Consider the following 20,150-nt stretch of genomic DNA (forward strand, 5'->3'; position numbering starts at 1 on the left):
GTTTCTGCAGAGAGATCCACTGTTATTCTGATGGGCTTCAGTTTGTGGGTAACCTGAGCTTTCTCTTTGGCTGCCCTTAGCATTTTTTCCTTCATTTCAACCTTGGTGAGTCTGACGATTATGTATCTTGGGGTTGCCTATCTTGAGGAGTATCTTTGCGGTGTTCTCTGTATTTCCTGAATTTGAATGTTGGTCTGTCTTGCTAGGTTGGGGAAGTTCTCCTGGATAATATCCTGAAGAGTGTTTTCCAACTTGGTTTCACTCTCCCCATCACTTTCAGGTACACTGATCAAACATAGATTTGGTTTTTCCACATAGTCCCATATTTCTTGGAGGCTTTGTTCATTCTTTTTCTTCTAATCTTGTCTTCATGCTTTACTTCATTAAGTTGATCTACAATCTCTGATATCCTTTCTTCCACTTGATCAATTTGGCTATTGATATTTGTATATGCTTCACAAAGTTCTTGCACTGTGTTTCTCAGCTCCATCAGGTCATTTATGTTCTTCTCTAAACTGGGTATTCTAGTTAGCAATTCCTCTAACCTTTTTTCAAGATTATTAGCTTTTTTGCATTGGGTTACAACATGCTCCTGTAGTTTGGAGGAGATTGTTATTACCCACCTTCTGAAGCCTACTTCTGTCAATTTGTCAAACTTATTCTCTGTCCAGTTTTGTTCCTTTGCTGGCGAGGAGTTGTGAACCTTTGGAGAAGAAGGCCAAAGTCGTTATAGTCAACTGCAAGGTCCTACATGGTTTTAATCCCCTTCTCCTTAGCTTTACCTCTCTCATTCTATATACTCCAAGCACACCATTTCCCTTTGGTTCCTCAAATACATGCCATGCTCCTGTCTTTATATTAACTGGTCTTTCTTCTTGGACCACTTCTCCCCCAGATAGCCATATGGTTAACTCCATTACCTCCTTCATGTTTTTGCTTAAACATTATCTCTCAGTGAGGACTACTGGGACCATCACATACCAGCCCAATCTCTCTTACTCTACTCTTCTGTATTTCATAGTACTTTTCATCTTCTAAATTGTTACAAAGTTTACTGGTTTATTATGTTTACTGCTTATTTTCTGTCATTACATTAGAATGGAAGCTCCATGAGTGCAGATGTTTTATATTTTGTATAATCCTGTCTCCTAAGTACCTAGAACAGAGACTGTTACAAAGAAGATGCATAATAAATATTTGTTGGGTGAATGATGAACCAATAAATAAACAAATAATTATTAATATAGAACTGGCATATATGTACCACAATATAGTTCCAATGTATTTTCATAGGGTAGGAATACAGTGTAATAGTTACATCCCAAATGCTCATTAACTGGTAAATAAACTTTTGTATAGTCATACAATGAAAGGCAACCTACACAGATACACAGAGCAACTTAGATGAATATCAAAAGCATTACATGAAACAAGCCAGATTAAAAACAACTGTATATAATATCATTCCATTTATATGAAATTTTAGGAAAATCAAAACTATAGATGTGGAAAGCAGGTCAGCAGTTGCCTAATGCCAGGCATGGTACAGGTGTGTAAAACAGGAATTAATTGCAAAATGGAAAGGACATGATGGAATACCTTAGCGTTCTCGAAGTTTTCTGAAACTTGATTGTGGGGGTGGTTGCACTACATGTTTATTACAACTTATTGAACTATTTGCTTGAAATGAATAATAAGTTATTCTTCAAAAAGCTGCAAGCAAGCCTGGGCAGTATAGTGAGACCTCATCTCTACAAATAATAATAATAATTAATAATAATAACAATTAGCTTGGCATGGTGACAGGCACCTATAGTCCCAGCTACTTAGGAGGCTGGGGCGGGAGGATTACTTGAGCCAAGGAGTTGAAGGCTGCAGTGAGCAATGATTACACCACTACACTCCAACCTGGGCCACAGAGCAAGGCCCTATCTCAAAAATAAATGAATACATAAAAGAGCTACAAGCAATAAAGAAATACAGTTAATTCTGACCACATACTATTAAAATTTAATCTTTCTTTAATTCAGGAAGCACTTCACAAACTTGGAGCACCTTCAGAATGAATGAGCAACTCTGTATGGCAAAAATATGGATTTAGTAATTTGCTAAAATTCAGAGCCTTCTCTGTACCAGCCTACTGGGCATCCCTAGCACTTAGAGGAGCAAACTTCTCCTTTTTTTTTTTTTTTAATTTTTATTTTTTTGAGACGGAGTCTCACTCTGTTGCCCAGGCTGGAGTGCAATGGTGCAATCTTGGCCCACTGCAACCTCTGCCTCCCAGCTTCAAGCAATTCTCCTGCCTCAGCCTCTCGAGTAACTGAGATTACAGATGTGTGCCACCATGCCCAGCTAACTTTTGTATTTTTAGTAGAGACAAGGTTTCACCATGTTGGTCAGGCTGGTCTCAAACTCCTGACCTCAGATGATCTGCCTGCTTTGGCTTCCCAAAGTGCTGGGATTACAGGTGTGAGCCACCATGCCAAGCCAGAGGAAGAAACTTCTGTTCCTCCACTGTTAGGATCATTTGTTTGTAGGCTGCAGCACCCCCACTCCACTGTACCCGGACCATGAACTCCAGTATAGAAGGGTCCATACCTTACTTATCCTCATGCCCAGGTGCTAGAGTCACCATACCCATGGGAGGTCCTCAGTCAATTCTAGTTGAATGACTAGATGATTATTTCAGAGTGGCATGCAAAAGAAAATTTACAGTCACCGACAGACTTGATATTCTCTTGCTACGGAGTCAAAATACTATACTATTACCAAGATTTTACACGTATTCCCAGGTTTTCTTTTGTCCATACTTGAAAGTTGTTATCATTAAGGAGATAACATAAATGCTTATTTTTAATTTATCATCTATGTATTGAGTACCCTCTATTTGCCAGGCAAATTTTCTTAATTTCTAAGGATGGTTAACAAAACAAGGATTTGGACCTTACTTGAAGCAATTATTTTGTGTAAGTTGGGCAGTCATTATTAAAGATGTCTTTAAGGACTGTTCTTTTTAGATTTTGGTCAATAAATTAAACAATATTTGTTTTATAGACTTTATCAGAGTTTAATACTATGGATGAGTACTTTGTTTTGCTCGTGAAATGAACTAGAGCAAAATTACCGACGCTTTTCCTCCCAGGGTAGGAGAATGTCTTTGGGAAAGGAAATTCCAGCACCACCCCTTGAGGTCTTTATTTTCCAGCATAAATCTTCCAACTGTGGCGCTCGCTCACTAAGTAAGCACACGTGAGCCACACCCCGCCCTGCAGAGACTCACGCAGGGTGAGGCAGAGGCAAGGTATTTTGTTAATCCTTTTAGCTTGAGCAAGCAGAAGAAGGAAAACTCAGGAAATAAATCACATGAAAATATGAGAACAATAGGAAAGAAAAGCCTGTCTTTCAGGTTTGTTTCCTGTTCTAACACTTGTGGAATGTGGTCTTCTCTTCTACTGATTCTTAATATAACCAGAATATGCAAAGTTATAATTCTTTCCTTAACAAAAGTTTTCTGTTTTTCTGTTCATATTATCCTGTTAAAACCAGCATCTCTCGGAATTGTTAAAATCTAAGTTACAGTAGCCATTTAGCTGCAACTTCCATAGAGTGACATTTTACAAAGTAAACATTAGTTACATATTCAGAGTTTCCACTGAATTTATAATATCCAGTAAACCTTCCATTTGCTTTTTATATTTTTCTAAGTAAGTTGCCTCTTACAAAATGTAGCCAAGTTTGGAAGAAATACAAAGTTTTTAAAAACCAGAAGACATTCTAGTAAAAATTACCTGAATACTTAAAACAACTTTTACATATCAGTTTTTAGTATCCTATTAGGAAAACTGCTAAGTTTTAATTCATTTCCTTTCCATTAAGAAATAATTTTTCTGTGGCTAAAATTTCCATTAGCCAAGGAATGTCACTAATTTGCAGGATATTTATGGCCAAATCCAGAAATAAGGGTGCCAATTAATGTAATCTTCATCTACTTGTATGTGGCCACTATCCACCACTGCTGCCTCCCAGGTCGCTGCTGTTCTGATCAACCATCTCATCTCTTGGGACTCTGCCTTCTTCTTCCCTTCCACTATAATTCCTTGACCTCTAATCGCTGGTGTCTCAAAATGGGTCCTCACACAGCTGGCAGCATCTGGACAAGGCAGAGACCTCCAGGGTTAGTACTTATGGCGTTTGTGTTCTGAGAGAGGAAGGTTCCCTCTTCTTCCTGCTCCAAGCTAGATTTGGCTGCCTAGAAAAATCCGGCAGTGACCTAAGTTATAGGATTTGGTAGTGATGACTGTAGTAATTGTAAACTCTCTTCTCTAAAGCCACCAGATTGTATGTCTGCCATTTGGACTTTGACCTAGTAGTAAATGTCTTTCCCACAAATGGTGGTCCAGATTGCCAGCATTTAGGCTTATGTCTGCTTTCACTTTTATCTAATAGATATAGTGGCTTCCATCCAGGAGTAGCAAAAGTGTCACTTTGGGTACCCTAGATGGGTGAGTCTAAGACTTCCCACATCACACAAGTCAGTGAAGTCTGTGTCATATGGTAGAATGCTTGAAAACCTAAGTACAACTTCTTTGTCATAAAGGCTTACTAGCTTTCAGAAGGGGAAATTCTATCTCACTAATTCACTTACTTTCTTTCTGGAAATAAATGAATAAATCACAGTAGTTCTTTCAGGGGTTGAAAAATATTTAGAATGTTCCATGGAAAAAAATCAGTAGCTGTCATTTGTCTATATTTTTAGGAAGGCTCAGTAGAAGCTATTCCTCAAACTCAGCCATGGTATGATTTAACGCGGCGTTATTAGAGAAAAGTAGTGGCATGAAGGCAGTTCACACAAGCTGGTGAGCCAAATTGTTAAATTTCAAGGAATGTTGCAAGCTGTTTGATATCAGTCTTGCTAGCTGGTTGGAGGCCTACAGAATAGGTCATTGTAGGAGTATTTACATCACAGTAAACAAAGCATTCTGAGGACCCCTCCTGCCTCCTCACCCACACCCCAAACCAGGTAAGCATTTACCAGGATATCACTGGATAAGAGATTGGTTTAGAAATCCAGAACAAAGAGTGGGACCAATGGGATAAATGCTGCAGAATTATAAATAGATAGCTTCCTTAGAATTAGTCGTTGACACTAATGTTGTTTAGCATTTTAATAAATTCCCTAGTGAGAGGTAGTATACAAAGAGATATCCATAATTTTCAGATGACATTAAATGTTTCCAGAGTTAAACTATAAACCCATGGGATTAACACCTAGAACTCTTAATAAAACTTTGTGCATTCTAATAAGGCAGGGACTAAGGCAATTCGGGGGGAAATTATCTTATAATACTCTTGTTAAATGGTAATTTCTAACCTTTGCGTTGCAACGTAGAGATGAAATTTAGAGATTTCTGTAGACTTTTTCTGTGTTCATTAGTAAAACTTGTTAGCTGGGATAAAAAGGCCACTGCAACCCAAGTTCCATCAGAAGCTCTGGAAACCAAGAACTGTCCAACTCTTAGAAAGAAACCTTAGTGCACACTTCCTGCTGTTTCGGTTAACATGCTTCAAGAAGAATGTAATGGAACTGGAAGAGTTTCAGAGAAAATTGCACAACCTGGTCGGGGTATTATAGGAATCCCAGATGAGGCTGAAGATTGTATTAACCTTGAATAAGGTAAATATTGCTATATTTAGCAAATCCTGAAAAACTGGAACTATAATGCACCTCCTTAATCTTTGAAATAAGAATTTATAGAATAAATAGAAATATACTATCATTTCTCAAGGAAAAGAAGAAATGATAGCGACTTCAAATGATAGCGATAGAAAAATGATAGTTTAACTTTTATCATATTTAAAAATTATGATAGTTACATATTTTGAAAGAACAAAATTTACTTTATACTTCCTCTGATTCAGGACTACCTTTATCAGATAGGCTCTGTCAAAAGGAAGGGTGAGACATTCTCCCTCTTAATTTACCTTTAACCATTTTTCTTTGCTTTTTTTTTCTAATGGCAACTCAAAACAAAGAGCTGCAAGAGCTGCGATTAAAATCGTTTACTCTCAGTGCTTAACTCCCCAGGTGGGATGTTTTCCCAAAACACACGTTTGTATTTATAAGGAAATGTAGTTAGGATTAATTTTATTGTCCTAATTAGAATTCACATTTTGGTTAAATCCTCAATTTCATTTAAAAAAAAATCAAGTTTCTTTTCTTTCTTTTTTTTTTCACAAGAAAGAAAGAGAAAGAGAAAGGGGGAGAGAGAACAGGAGTCTTGCTCTATTGCCCAGGCTGGAATGCAATCTAAAAATAGGTATTAAATACCTCTTTTATGCCAATAATTGTGCTTAACAGCAGAGACAGGAAGGAATAAGGGAAGAAAATAACAAACAAACATCCAACCAATATTTCATTTAAGTCTGTGAAATGCTATGCAAATGCTCAAGAGTGATTTACTTCCAATTATGTGGTCACTTTCAAAATAGGTGTAATGTGATACTGAGAAAAATGCATGTTCTATGGACCTGGGGTGAAGAATTCTACAACTATTCACTGAATTTACTTGTTCCAGGTCTGAGTTCAAATCATAAATGTCCCTGTTAATTTTCTATCTCGTTGATCCGACGACTATTAACAATGTGGTGTCAAAGTCTCCCGCTATTATTGTTCGGGAGTCCAAGTCTCTTTATAAGTGATTAAGAACTTGTCTTATGTATCTGGTGCTCCTTTATTGGGTGCATATATATTTATGATCATTGACTCCTGTTGTTGCATTGATCCTTTTACCATTATGTAATGTCCTTCTTTGTTTCCTTTAGTCTTTGTTACTATTAAAGTCTATTTTGTCAGAGATGAAAGTTACAACTCCTGTTTTTGTTGTTGTTGTTTCGCTCTCCATTTGATTGATAAAAAAATCAGATTTCTTAAGAGTGAATTAGGCAAAGGGAAGAAGAGAATGAATCACACTTTCTAGGGAAAAGATCTTCCCCACAGTGGTGAGTAGGCTATTTTGGTGTGAAGAAAATAGGGCACTTAATTAACTATGGCAAAACAGACCAGTAAGTGTCTTTCAAAAAAAAATCTAACAAGACTCTGCACAATCTTAACAATAAATTTTTTTTAAAAAAATGATTTTCATGTTAGTTCAGAGTTGGATAAACTAAAAAACGAAAGCTGCAGTAGATGACCTAAAAATATTGTACTTTCTGTTCTTTTTTACTTTTTAATGAAATATATACATTGAGCAAACTGCACATGTCATTGTAGACATCTCAATGAATTGTCATAAAATGAACACATCCAGTAACCACCATCCAGTCTAATGAACCATATGTAGATGTTGCATATACTGTCTTCCTATATATTTATATATACACACTGTGTATATATATATAGCATGTAGGTTACTCATACTAATTAATCATCAATTGTAAATATGAAGAATATTTGTATTCATATTTTTAAGAAGATTGAGATTGAACAGGATATTATAGTAGGGTTTCATTCAACTTTCAAGGCTGTTATCGTTGTTTTCCCCTTTGGTATATTTTAAACACTTTATTTCACAGTAATTCCTTTCAAATAAGGGCGAGGTGAGCACTCCAGAGTTTTAGGTGGCAGGCAGTGAAGAGTATATTGATCTCACACACAGCCCTATCATTTAGATTTGTTGTCGAGCCTGATTGAGGCCATTAATGCTGTTTTTTTGGAATTGTATTTGTTAAAAGGAAGATAATTTTTAAAACGAGAAAAAAAAAAAAATGGGCACAGGACATGAGTGCCACAATACTGCAAATAGAATGTAAGGAAGGAAATAACTTTTAAGAAACAAATTTTGTTAAATTAAGTACCGTGACTAAATACTTTAATTCTTTTTCTTGTAGCCTTTAAGGATCATTTGACTTTGAACCTTTTAAGTTAAAGAGGAGTAGCCTGAAAGTCTGGGCTCCCTTCCACCCTGAGGGTGTGTGGGTACGGCGGGGCGGCCGGGGGCTTCCCCCTCGCTGCTCCTGCGCCCTCCCCACCTCCCCCATTTCCCCCTCCTCCCCTCCCTATCGCCCTCACCCCCCTTCTTCCCCCGTGACCCCTGACCCCAGCTAATCTGCATAGAGGAATGACAGGCATCCGCTGGGCAGGATCCGCCGCGCCGGCTACGGCCGGCCGGGCTGGGAGACCCGCGCTGGGGAGAAGGTGAGGGGACCCGGCGGGCCGCTCGGCACAGGCCGGGACATGAACGCTTGGAACTCTGGTTGGGAGCGGACCCATGATCGAAGGACCAAAGCAGCCGCGTGATCACTGGACCTGGCCCCTCGACTCCAGCCATGGGCCAGACCTCGGTGTCCGCGCTGTCCCCGCAGCCCGGCAGCGGTGAGTCCCGGGCGCACGCGATGCGCTCCCGCCGCGCGGGCGCTGGGCTGGCGGCTGGGCCCCGGGGCAGGCAGGGCTCGTCGTCTGGTCGGGTTCCGCTCGGACCCGCCAAGTCCCTCGGAGAAACCCCAGAGGTAGCGCTCGCCAAACTCTTTGTCGTGAAAGAGGAATGCCTTTTGGGATCCAGCCGATTTTACCTTAAAGGCACAGGCTCCATTTTTCTGTGCGCGGTGCCTCGCTGTGGTTTTTATCCAAATTATTTCGGAGCCAGAAACTTACGGGAAACGCCATTTGCGTATTACTGTGTTTTTAAAAACTCGAAACTTAGAGAGCAAGAGAAACATGCCAACAGGTTTTTCTGTATTTACGCTTGGCTTCCGAACAGACTAGGACTGAATGCTCTCAAGCTTGTCAACTGATTTATGGTTTGTTATTCCGAGTAGAAGCGCTGATCGCCTTCTTAACCTGGCAGAACGCTGAATACTTAATAACTAGCCCCGAAATGCGCAATTGTTTCAAATGAGACTTGTTTTGTTTATATTAGACACAGCAGTTATAAAATTTAAGGAAACGTATCTCATGAACTTAGTTCTCCAGGACTAAAGTTAGTTTTGTGAAAACGTGTGTAACGTGTCTGAGTTGTAATGTCATGTTTTAAAAGTTTCTCCCCGCGCCCCCCCGCCCCCGATTTTCTTAAACAAAAAGAGGGAAGGAAGAAACGTCTGGCATTTCCCCAGCAGTGTAGGGATAAAAAAACTGTTTGGTGCTGTTACCTGTGATTGGGTAAGGAAATAAATTTAAAAGGTACTATTTTGATACTTTTCCATCAACAATTAAAAAAATAAATAAAACTCAAAGGGACCATTTATGTTATTCATTGAGATATTTGGTACACTTTTGAAATTGTGCAAACATCAACAGGATCTTGCTGAAAGGAAATGACAAGGCGCAGAGGAAGGTTTTTTAATCTGCCTCAGGATGTCTAGCTAGATAGCATTCTGTCATTCCAATCCCCTTCCCTGCTTTATACCCAATGAGTTTCTTTAGGTAGCACAGCTTCACTCCCTGAGATACCACAAACTTTGCTGAGGTGTCTGTTAATACCGCAGAAGACCCCTCCGCAAAGAAGAGACATCAGAATCCGAAAAAGATTACAGTACACCTTCCTTTACCATTAATGACAGGGCTGTAGCTCTGAACATCAGAAAGACTTCATGTGGGTAGCTTTTCCAGAGATTTTTTTGGGGGGAGGTGTTGAGTAGGATTTTAAATTTAGTAAACTATTTTGTGCAAATAAGTCTTGGTTTCCTTTGTCTTACCTTAAAGTGGTGTGAGGCTTCTTTTCATTTCAAGAAAGGGTTATATTTTTAAATTTGCACGCCGGCCAAGATAGAATTAAATCAGTACTCCATACAACAGGTCTATAGAAAGCATTGTCCTGAATTTAGTTATTTTATAATAAAATATTATTTGAGCGAATATTAGAAAAGCAAATTTTACCTTAATAAAAATCAAGGAATATTATGTAAATGATGTCTAAGAAGCAAATGAAATCCGAAAATGGGCCCGATGCGGTGGCTCAGACTTTTTATCCCAGCGCTTTGGGAGGCCGAGGTGGGTGGATCACAAGCTCAGGAGATAGAGACCATCCTGGCAAACATGGTGAAACCCCATCTCTACTAAAAATATAAAAAATTAGCTGGACGAGGTGGCACACATCTGTAGATGCAGCTATTCAGGAGGCTGAGGCAGGAGAATCGCTTGAACTGGGGAGGTGGAGGTCGCAGTGAGCTGACATCACGCTACCTCTGGGTGCACTCCAGTCTGGGTGACACTGTGAGACTCTGTCTCGGAGGAAAATAAATAAATAAATAAATAAAATCCTAAAATGAGACTCTCTGCCTCTTACCCTGAACAGCAAAAAAACCTGGATTGCTATAATTCCAAATAAAATGACTGATTAAAATGATAAACTGTGCAATCTACTTAAGTAAAAAATGTTTTAAACAAAAAGTTGTGCTTGATCATACAAGCTAATTCAGAGAAACATCTTATGATATGGTGTTATATACTGAAATTGCAGGTCATCATTTTTATGGATTAAAAGTTCATATGAATTGAAATGGCCAATCCATACATCATACATAGAGGTTTTTTTATTTTTCAGTTAAGGTGGTTATGACTTGAGTTGTGGTATTGTAAAAGCAGAACAGTTTTCTCCTGATATCCAGTATCTCTAAGTCTATTAGAGCTACCCCGTTTCCCTGAAGGTTTGCCATCAGATTCTAAATAAAAACCAAAAGAAAAAAAATTAAATAACGTTTTCTGAGTTTTATATTCATGCCTATATCTTTATGCATCTGAGACTGTCAAACCCTCTACTATTCCAGGTATTTTGTTCGCTCCTTGTTAGCTGTTTAACTCTGGCTTTACAGATGGTGTGAAGATCCTCGTTCTTTTTGATCTTAGCCATCAACTAGTTGTTCAAGTCTGGAGCAGCTGCTTAGGATTACAGTATTAAATATGATGCTCATCTTAAATGCTTAGTGGGTGAAAATCTGTTTAAGTCTAAGGAATCAATAGCACAGAGTTTAATTATTTATACTTACCGCTCAATTTGGCCTTTTGTAAAAGTCTTCATTCTAGGCTAGAAGTTCCCTTACTTCTCCCCCTTTTGTCTTGAGGCTCTCTAGAGCCTTTCAGCTTAGGCTGCACCTAATTCTCCAGTTCTAGGAAGGCCATTAATAATTATTTTTGAAAATATGCAGTTAGATCCATTATTTTAGAAAACAGCTGTATTGACATATAATTCACATAATATAAAATTCACCCATGAAAAGTGTACAGTTTGAGGCTGAGGCAGGAGAATGGCTTGAACCCGGGATAAGGAGGTTGCAGTAAGCCGAGATCTCGCCATTGCACTCCAGCCTAGGCAACAGAGAGAGACTCTGTCTTGAAAAAAAAAAAAAGGTAAGAAAAATGTACAGTTTATTGTTTTTCAGTGTATTCATAGTGTTGTGTGATCCTCAATCTCTATTCTCACCTTATTCACGCAGCGGCCTCTACCCTAATTAAACACTAATCGACTTTTCTGCCTGTATACATTTGCTTATTGAGAACATTTCATGTCAACGGAGTCATATAACATGTCATTTTGTGACTGGCTTCTTTCAGTTAGCATGTTTTCAAGGATCATCCATCTTGTAGATGTATCAGTTGTTTATTTCTTTTTGTTGCCAAATAGTATTCTACTATATGAATATGCCACATTTTATTTATCCATTCATCAGCTGATGGACATTTGGGTCATTTCTGCTTTGGGCTATTTGTGAATAATGCTGCTCTGAACTTTGTGTACAAGTTGTTGTAAAGTTATGTTTTCACTTCTCAGGTGTGTATTTAGTAGTGGAATTGCCAGATTATATGGTAGGAAGTTCTATGTTTAACCTTTTATGGTGTTGCCAAACAGTTTCAAAAGAAGTGACACCACTTTGCATTCCTGCCAGCTGCATATGAAAGTTCCAGTTTCTCCACATACTTACCAACACTTGTTACTGTCATTTTGATTATAGCTGTCTTAGTAGGTGTGAAGTTGTATCTCATGATTTTGATTTCCTTTTCCCTAATTACTAATGTCCTTGAGCATCTTTTCATGTGCCTATTGGCCATTTGTATATCATCTTTGGAAAAATGTCTTCAGATCCTTTGTCTAATTGTAGTTGGATAATTTGACTTTCGTTGGAGTTTTAAAAGTTCTACCTACCTGGGCCTTCCAAAACGCAGGGATTGTAGGTGTGAGCCACCATGCCCAGCCTGAACTAATTTTTCAGTCCTAATAGTTTTTCAGTGGATTCCTTATGATTTTCTGTATACAAGATCATACTATATACAAGATGTATTTACACAGACATGTGCAAAGAAACAACATTTTAATTCTTCCTTTTAGAGTTGATTGCTTTTATTTTTATTTTTTCTTATTTAATAGTTCAGGCTAGAACCTTTGGTCCAGTATTAAATAGAAGTGGTAGTTATGAGCATTTTTGTCTTGTTCTTGATCTAACAAAAACAGGTCTTTTTTTTTTTTAACCATTAAGTGCGCTGTTAGCTATGGGTTTCTTCATAAGTTCTGTTTGTCCCAAAATTCTCTTCTACTACTAGTTTGTCAATGTTTTTATCATGATAGATTGTTCAATTTTGTCTTTTTTTTTTTGAGACGGAGTCTTGCTCTGTCGCCAGGCTGGAGTGCAGTGATGCAATCTCGGCTCACTGCAACCTCTGCCTCCTGGGTTCAAGCGATTCTTCCGCCTCAGCCTCTCAAATAGCTGTTACCACAGGTGCCTGCCACCACACCCGGCTAATTTTTGTATTTTTAATAGAGACGAGGTTTCACCATGTTGCCCAAGATGGTCTTGATCTCTTAACCTCGTGATCCACCCACTTCAGCCTCCCAAAGTGCTGGGATTACAGGCATGAGCCTTGGCGCTCAGCCTCAATTTTGTCAAAGGTTTTTTTTCCTCTGTTGAGATGATCATATGATTTTTGTCCTTTATTTTATTTGTTTGGCATGTTACATTAATTGATTTTTGGTTGTTAAATCAACCTTGTATTCCTGGGATAAATCCCACTTGGGTAATGTGTATAACCTTTTTTGTATGTTGCTAGGTTAGGTTTACAGGTATTTTACTGAGAATTGGGTTTATTGTTTCTAAGTACAGGCTAAAATGATTTGTCCTCAATAGGGTGGTTCCAGTACTCTCTGGCATCATTCCCTAGGAGGATTGAGACATCTAGTATTTCATTGTCAAGTATATAGCACGGTAGATTGGATACGATAAGTTTTTGATGAATATATGAATGAGTTGACAAATAGTCTCAATAAGAAGACTGACTGGTTTAAGCCAATGATAATATTTATGAGAGATATGTATTATTTATATTCTTTTTTGAGTCCAAGAATTACATTACTCCAGCTCTATTGCCTGAAGGGTAGTGTCTGAATCTAGTAACTGTTTCCCCAACCCCACCCCATTTTCTCGGTGCCGCAGACCAGCACTCGGTTGCTTCTTTTCAGCCCTTGGGTTGAAAGGGCCAACAATGCCACCATCCCCATTTTTAGGGACAAGAGAACAAGTGAATAAAGTGCACAGGATCACACCTAGGTTGAGATGGAACCTGTATTTCTCTGTGTCTCTGGGTTTTCAAGTTTTGTTCAGGGCCCTGTATTTGTCTTGTCGAGAATATTTATCCATTTCCTTGTAAACCAGGCACAGGAAGAAGTCCTAAAGACCAAAGTTGATAGAGTTTGTTTTCTTTATCGTATAATGTGCACAGGGTCAGAAGTCAAACATTACAAGATGGTTTGGGATAAAAATGAGTTTACTCCCTCCTAGAATCCCCCAGTTCCACTTTCCATCTATAACCCAGCATGAACATTTTTTCTTCATTCTGCACAGTTTTCATTCACAGATGTCTCTTTATAGCAGATAAATAAGACATACTATACTTACTTCTCTATACTTCGAATTTTTCATGTAATATTACTTGAAAATATTTCCATCTTGATCTCTTTAATCCTATAAATGAACACTATTACAGTATGTGGATATATCAAAACTTCCTTTAAAAGAATCCTGTTTTATTTAATATTGTTCTGGGGTTCTTTGTATATGTGTATGCTATTGTGAACAATGCTGAAATGAATATCCATATCTATGACCTCTCTCTGCACTCCAGGCTGAAATGTGCAACTCCCTGTTTGACAGGTCTGCTTGAAAACTTGCTGGGCATCCCAGAGGTAACACAGATCTAAACAGAAGGTTTGATTTTGTCCTCCAAGCCAGTTCTTCCCTTGACTTCTACATTTCACCAAATGATACCCCAACTACTCACTTATTCTGGCCAAAGATCTAGGAGTTATTCCTATGTTTGCCTTTTCCCCTCCACATGGATCCATTAGCAGGTCCTGTCCTTTTCTCTTCCGAAATATATCTCAAGTCCATGCTCTTCCATCTGTCTCTACTGCCACCACCCAAGCTCTGGGGCCATCCATTATCTGGACAACTGCAAACTACATGTCCTAATGACATATTAGCAGCAGAGTTGGTAGGTCAAAAGATTTGTGTGTTTTATTTTGATAGGCTTTGCTAAATTACTGTCAAAGAGGCTCTCTCAGTGTATCTGCCACTTTTTTTTTTTTTGAGACAGAGTCTCGCTTTGTCACCCAGGGTAGAGTGCAGTGGCACCTCAGCTCATCACAAACTCCGCATCCTGCCTCAGTGATTCTCCTGCCTCAGCCTTCATAGTAGCTGGGATTACAGGTTCCTGCCACCACGCCCGGCTAATTTTTGTACTTTTAGTAGAGACAGGGTCTCACCACGTTGGCCAGGCTGGTCTCGAATTCCTGACCTCAGGTGATGTGTCCGCCTCGGCCTCCCAAAGTGCTGGGATTACAGTTGTGAGCCACCACGCCTGGCTATATCTGCTTATTATGTGAGAATTTCTGTTTCTGTACTTTGTCACCACCACTGCATTTCAGGGTCACTGTTAGCCCATAGGAGAATTAGAAGTCACTTCCTCTGGGTGTGGTAGCTCCCCAGCACAGACTTAACAAGTGGAACATTAGCAAGACTTTAGTTCCCACTCATTCTCTTACCTAGGTGTCCTTCTGCAGTCAACACTCTACACAACTGTACATAACCACAATGCTGTGCACAAGTAATGTTTTAGAATCTTTGTAAATCTATATGTAAAAAATGGCATCTTATTTTGATTATGAGGTGTAGGACATTTATATTTTCATTTCTTTGAATTGCCTATTTATAGCCTTTCCTCATTTTTATGGTTTCTTACAGAGTTGTATATTCAGGAGATTAGCCTTATGTCTACCATATATTGTAAACATTTAAAAATTTTTTCTTGTACCCTAAGCTTGTTTATATTTTTTTATAAGAAAACTTTAAAATTTTAAGTCAAATAGATTAGTCATATTCTTTCTTACAAACTAGGGCTATTTCAAAAATGCTTTCCTCTGCTATTTTTCTCATATTTTGAATATTTGATCTCTGTAATTTATTCTGGCTTATGATAAGTAGATTTAATAATATAAAACTTAAAACTTTTACATGGCCAAAAAAATTAACATCAGAAAGTTGAAAAGGAAAATCATAAAGTTGAAAGAAATATTTAATTACATATGGAAAATTATTATTAATATCATTAATGTAGTAAGACCTCTTTAGAATCAATAACAAAAGAAGACAACCACATAGGAAAACCAGTAAATAACATGAACAGGCATTTTCCAAAATATCTAATGGCTATAATTGTGAACTCACAATGGGCCAGGAACCTCTCTAAGTGCTTAACTTGAATTAACTTTTTAATACTTATGATATTCATCTGAGGTAACCAATGTTAGTATCCCCATTTTATAAATGAGGAAAACCAAAGTAAAAGAGCTAAGTAGCTTGCCCATGTTACTTGACTGAAAAAGAAACATAAGTGACCACTTAAGCTATAAAATAAATTAAATGAAAGAAACAAAAGGGGGATGTCACTGATTACCTGTGAATCTAGCAAAGATTAAAATTAGTAATTCCCAAAAGACAATTGTTCTGTGGTAATTTAAATAGGTACAACTTATCAGGAAAGCAGTTTGGCAAGATATATTAAAAGTCTTAAAATGTGCACTTAGGCCAGGTGTGGTGGCTCATTTCTATAATTCCGGCACTCTGGGAAGCCGAGGCAGGTGGATCACCTGAGGTCAGGAGTTTGAGACTAGCCTGACCAACATGGTGAAACCCCTTCTCTATTAAAAATACAAAAATTCACTGGGCGTGGTGGTGGGCACCTGTAATCCCAGCTACTTGGGAGGCTGAGGCAGGAGAATTGCTTGAACTCGGGAGGTGGAGGTTGCAGTGAGCCGAGATTGATCCACTGCACTCTAGCCTGGGCGACAGAGTAAGACTCCATCTCAATTTTTAAAAAAAGGTGCACTTAGACTACTACTTAGACCCACTAGTCCCACTTATAGAAATATATTGTAAAAGAAATAATTGCTCATAAAAACAGTTTTTATAAAAGCCAAAAATTGGAAATAACATAATAGTCAAACATCAAGTTGAATTGATTGAAATACAGACGTGATAGAATAAACCATTTAAAAATGATGTAAAGATATTTTTAAAAGGCAATTTTTATTATAAATAACCGATATGTGAAAAGGCAGGTTGTGAAGTAATATGATTCCATTTTTAAATATGTAAAGAAAAATTTATATGGACGCACACGTACGAGAGAGGAACTTTAGTATTGAAGAGTTAGCGTGACAGTCATGGCTTTCCCCTGCTTTGGACATGATCAAAGCCAAGGTTTCCATATCCACCGTCCACTTGGACCTCGACTGTCATTACAGTCATCAGCTGACCTGCGACTGTACTAGCTCTTCTCCAGCTGTGTGGATTCTGAGCTTTAAGTTCAATGGCTGGTTTTCAGCTACTTTTTTTCTTGTCAGTGATGAAAAAAAAACAAAACATCTTTTTAGGTTTGTTTTTTTTTTAGTCTGATAACAATGCAAATGTCACTTCCTTTGAGAGAAAGAATGCGAGCAAAATTTCAACATCAGCTGCTGCTCCTTAGTCCACAGCTCATCAGCCTTGGTGAGTGAGTAATATCCCAAATATTTTAATTTTATTTTTAGCAGTCTGAAAAATAAAATAATAAGTTTATTTTATATTTAGCAGTCTGAAAACATAATGGCCAGTGAGCAAGTCACACCTCACCTCTTGCCTTCTTAATGCAGTAGGGGAGGAGATAAGAAACCTGCTTCGTTGGTCTTACAATTAAGCCTATTTAATTTGAATAGAGGGAAAATTCCAACATTTTTTCTTTTCTTTGGGGGCTTTACTGTAGCAGGTTAACTGCTAGTCTCTATTCTTGGGAGAAAAGGTTAATATTTAGTGAAGACTCAACTGATGTAAAAGTGGTATACAGGATAGAAATAGACTTAAGAAAATAAACACATCTTGTGTCCTCCCTGCAAAAGCAGGGGAACAAAAACCAAAACTACAGAAATCCAGAAAGGAATAGGCAAATCGCATTACTTGCTAAAAGGTCAGTCTAACCATTATCATTTATATTTATAAAGCATCCCTCCATTTATTTTCATTTCAAGGGCCTGGATGTTTTTATTCATATCAACCTTCTGGCAAGTAAAACACTGCAGCCCTTAACACTAAGGAAATTTGGTTGCCAAGGAAGGACTGAAGTGCTATTTTGCTTGAGAATATCCTGGAAAGCTGTGCTGGTATGTGCTTGGCAGGTTTATTCCTACAAATCAGCCTGTTTTATGAGGGAATCTTAAGAAGGAGAAGAGCGGCACCTTCATCCAGAAAACAGTTCCAAAATTAAAGTTGTTATGTGTAAGGTTAGTTATGCTAAGCAATGTGGGAAGTTTCAAAGATAAATCATACACAGACTCTGCCCACAAAGCGTCCAAGCCTAGAAGATGCTTAGTGAAAATGTGCAGAAATGATAGTGGAAGGGAAGGGATACCTAGAGGATTGTAGGACTAGATCAGGGAGGCAAAATACTGAATTCAGAATTCTTGTCAAAAGACAAGAATTCAGGCTCTAAGAAGGACAGTGGAAGGCAATACTGAAAGCCACAGACAATGGGAACCACTGAAATTTTTTTATTTTTAATCAAACCAGAGAAATGATTATTGCTTTGCCTCAGGGGATGAGTCGGCCTGTGACCTGCAGTATAGATTTTATGGGGTGAGACTGAAAGTCGGACCAAGAAGTAGACTGGAATAATCCAGCAAGGTGAAGGGATGCCTGATCTGGGCTGAGGGGTTGGGTAAAGAAATGGGAGTAGGGTCTCACCCAACTCTCAGAGTTACAGAGTTTGTGTCTGCAACTCTGACCTGTCTCTGCACTCCAGGCTTAAATGTGTAACTCCCTGTTTGACAGGTCTGCTTGAAAACTTACTGGGCATCCCAGAGGTAACATAGATCTAAACAGAAGGTTTGATTTTGTCCTCCAAGCCAGTTCTTCACTTGACTTCTTCATTTCACCAAATGATCCAGCCACTCCCTTACTGTCGAAGATCTAGGAGTTATTCTTAGGTTTTCCTTTTCCCTCCACATGGATCCATCAGCAGGTCCTGTCCTTTTTTCTTCCCAAATATATCTCAAGTCCATGCTCTTCCTTCTGTCCCTACTGCCACCATCCAAGCCCTGGGGCCATCCATTACATGGACAACAGCAGTAGATTCTGGCTGCTCTCTGACTTCTGTTCTCACCCTTCTGCAATTCATTTTCCACAGAACAGTGAAAGTAATTTCTTAAAGCATAAATCATGTCACTCACTCACTCAAAACCTTCCTGTCCTCCCACTGCACTTGGAATGAAATCCAGATTGCATAGTATGGCCCTCGAGGCTGTACATGAGCCTATATGATCCCTGCCCACCCCTCTGACCTCATCTTCCATCACTTTGCCCTGGTCCCTCTCTAGTGCTGCAGTCTCACTGCCTTTTTCTATCCTCAAGCAAGTCTGGCTCAGTCCTACCCATGGACCTTGGCCATGGCTGCTCCCTGTTTGAGACACTCTTCCCTTGGCTCTTTGCAAAGCTAACTCCTTGTTTTAGCTGCATCCTTGTGCTTTGTAGAGACCTTCCCTGCCTACCCCTCTCCAGAAAAACCCACCCAGGCCCCACTCACAGCTCTCTGTGCCTTCATTGTCCTTAGTGCTCAGATGGTCTTAGCATGTTTGTTTTATTCTTTGTCTCTCTTTGCTAGAACATAAGCTGCATGATCTACAACACGTTATCTGTCTTGTTCACCAATGGCTCCTCTTTTTCCTAGATATATGCCTGACACCAAAACTATTTGTCAAGTAAATGAATAGCTCTGTTTGGCCAGGTCATATTTTAGTAGAGTAGTAGGAACTCAGTAGAAAGTTCAGGAGCATCTAAGAAATGTGGAGTTGTTTAAACTGATTCTTTAATCTTTAATTCTCCAGTCTCTAAATAGCATGCTCTTTGCTACCTATTGATTGATTGTTCATCATGACAAATTATCAACTGAGCTCACAATATGGAACCTGAAGACATAACTCTCTTTTTCACCCTGCCCCTCCCCATTTCAAAATTAAACATTTCCTATTCTCCCATTGTCTCATCTTCTCAACGTTCTTTTTTTTTTTTTTTTTTTTTTTTGAGACCAAGTCTCTCTCTCTCTCTCACCCAGGCTGGAGTGCAGTGGCCTAATCTTGGCTCACTGCAACCTCCACCTCGTAGGTTCAAGCATTTCTCTCTTCCTCAGCCTCCCGAGTAGCTGAGATTACAGGCACCCGCTACCACGCCTGGCTAATTTTTGTATTTTTGGTAGAGATGGGGTTTTGCCATGTTGGCCAGGCTGGTCTTGAACTGCTGACTTCAAGTGATTCACCCACCTTGGCTCCCAAAGTGCTGGGATTACAGGTGTGAGCCATCGTGCCCAGCCCCAACATTCTCATATAGTGCTTTTGATTATATCAGTAGTCCATGTAACAGCAGAAATGCCAATGACAGCTAAGGCTTGTGGTAAACCACGATTACTTTTTCTCTCCTGCATATCTTGTTTCTCCTACTGGTGTTTTTGTTAGCTTGCTAAGTGTCCTGTACACTCATCCGCATACTTTCTATTGTTATGTATTTAATAAATTGCTTCTCAGTATGTTGAAACACTCGAGTTATTCTTTCAGCTTCATCTTTAAGAAGTTCATGCATGGTCTTTG

At 38.8% G+C, this 20,150-nt stretch overlaps 1 protein-coding gene across 19 annotated transcripts in view; it reads left to right on the forward strand.

Annotated features, from left to right (window-relative positions):
- PHACTR2 (phosphatase and actin regulator 2) overlaps window positions 1–20,150 on the forward strand; it is a 287,718-nt gene that overhangs the window by 134,282 nt on the left and 133,286 nt on the right. For 6 of the 19 annotated variants that reach the window (XM_002747098.7, XM_008995183.5, XM_078370215.1 and 3 more), the window contains exon 1: window positions 8,138–8,371. The exons of the other annotated variants lie outside the window; for them this stretch is intronic. In XM_002747098.7, the coding sequence (XP_002747144.1) occupies window positions 8,326–8,371 (46 nt within the window). In that variant the 5' untranslated portion in view covers window positions 8,138–8,325. Of the gene's footprint in view, window positions 1–8,137; window positions 8,372–20,150 lie in introns of those variants that run through there. 19 annotated transcript variants of the gene reach the window in all.

Source organism: Callithrix jacchus, chromosome 4 (genome assembly GCF_049354715.1).
Source record: "Callithrix jacchus isolate 240 chromosome 4, calJac240_pri, whole genome shotgun sequence".
Taxonomy (NCBI): domain Eukaryota; kingdom Metazoa; phylum Chordata; class Mammalia; order Primates; family Cebidae; genus Callithrix; species Callithrix jacchus.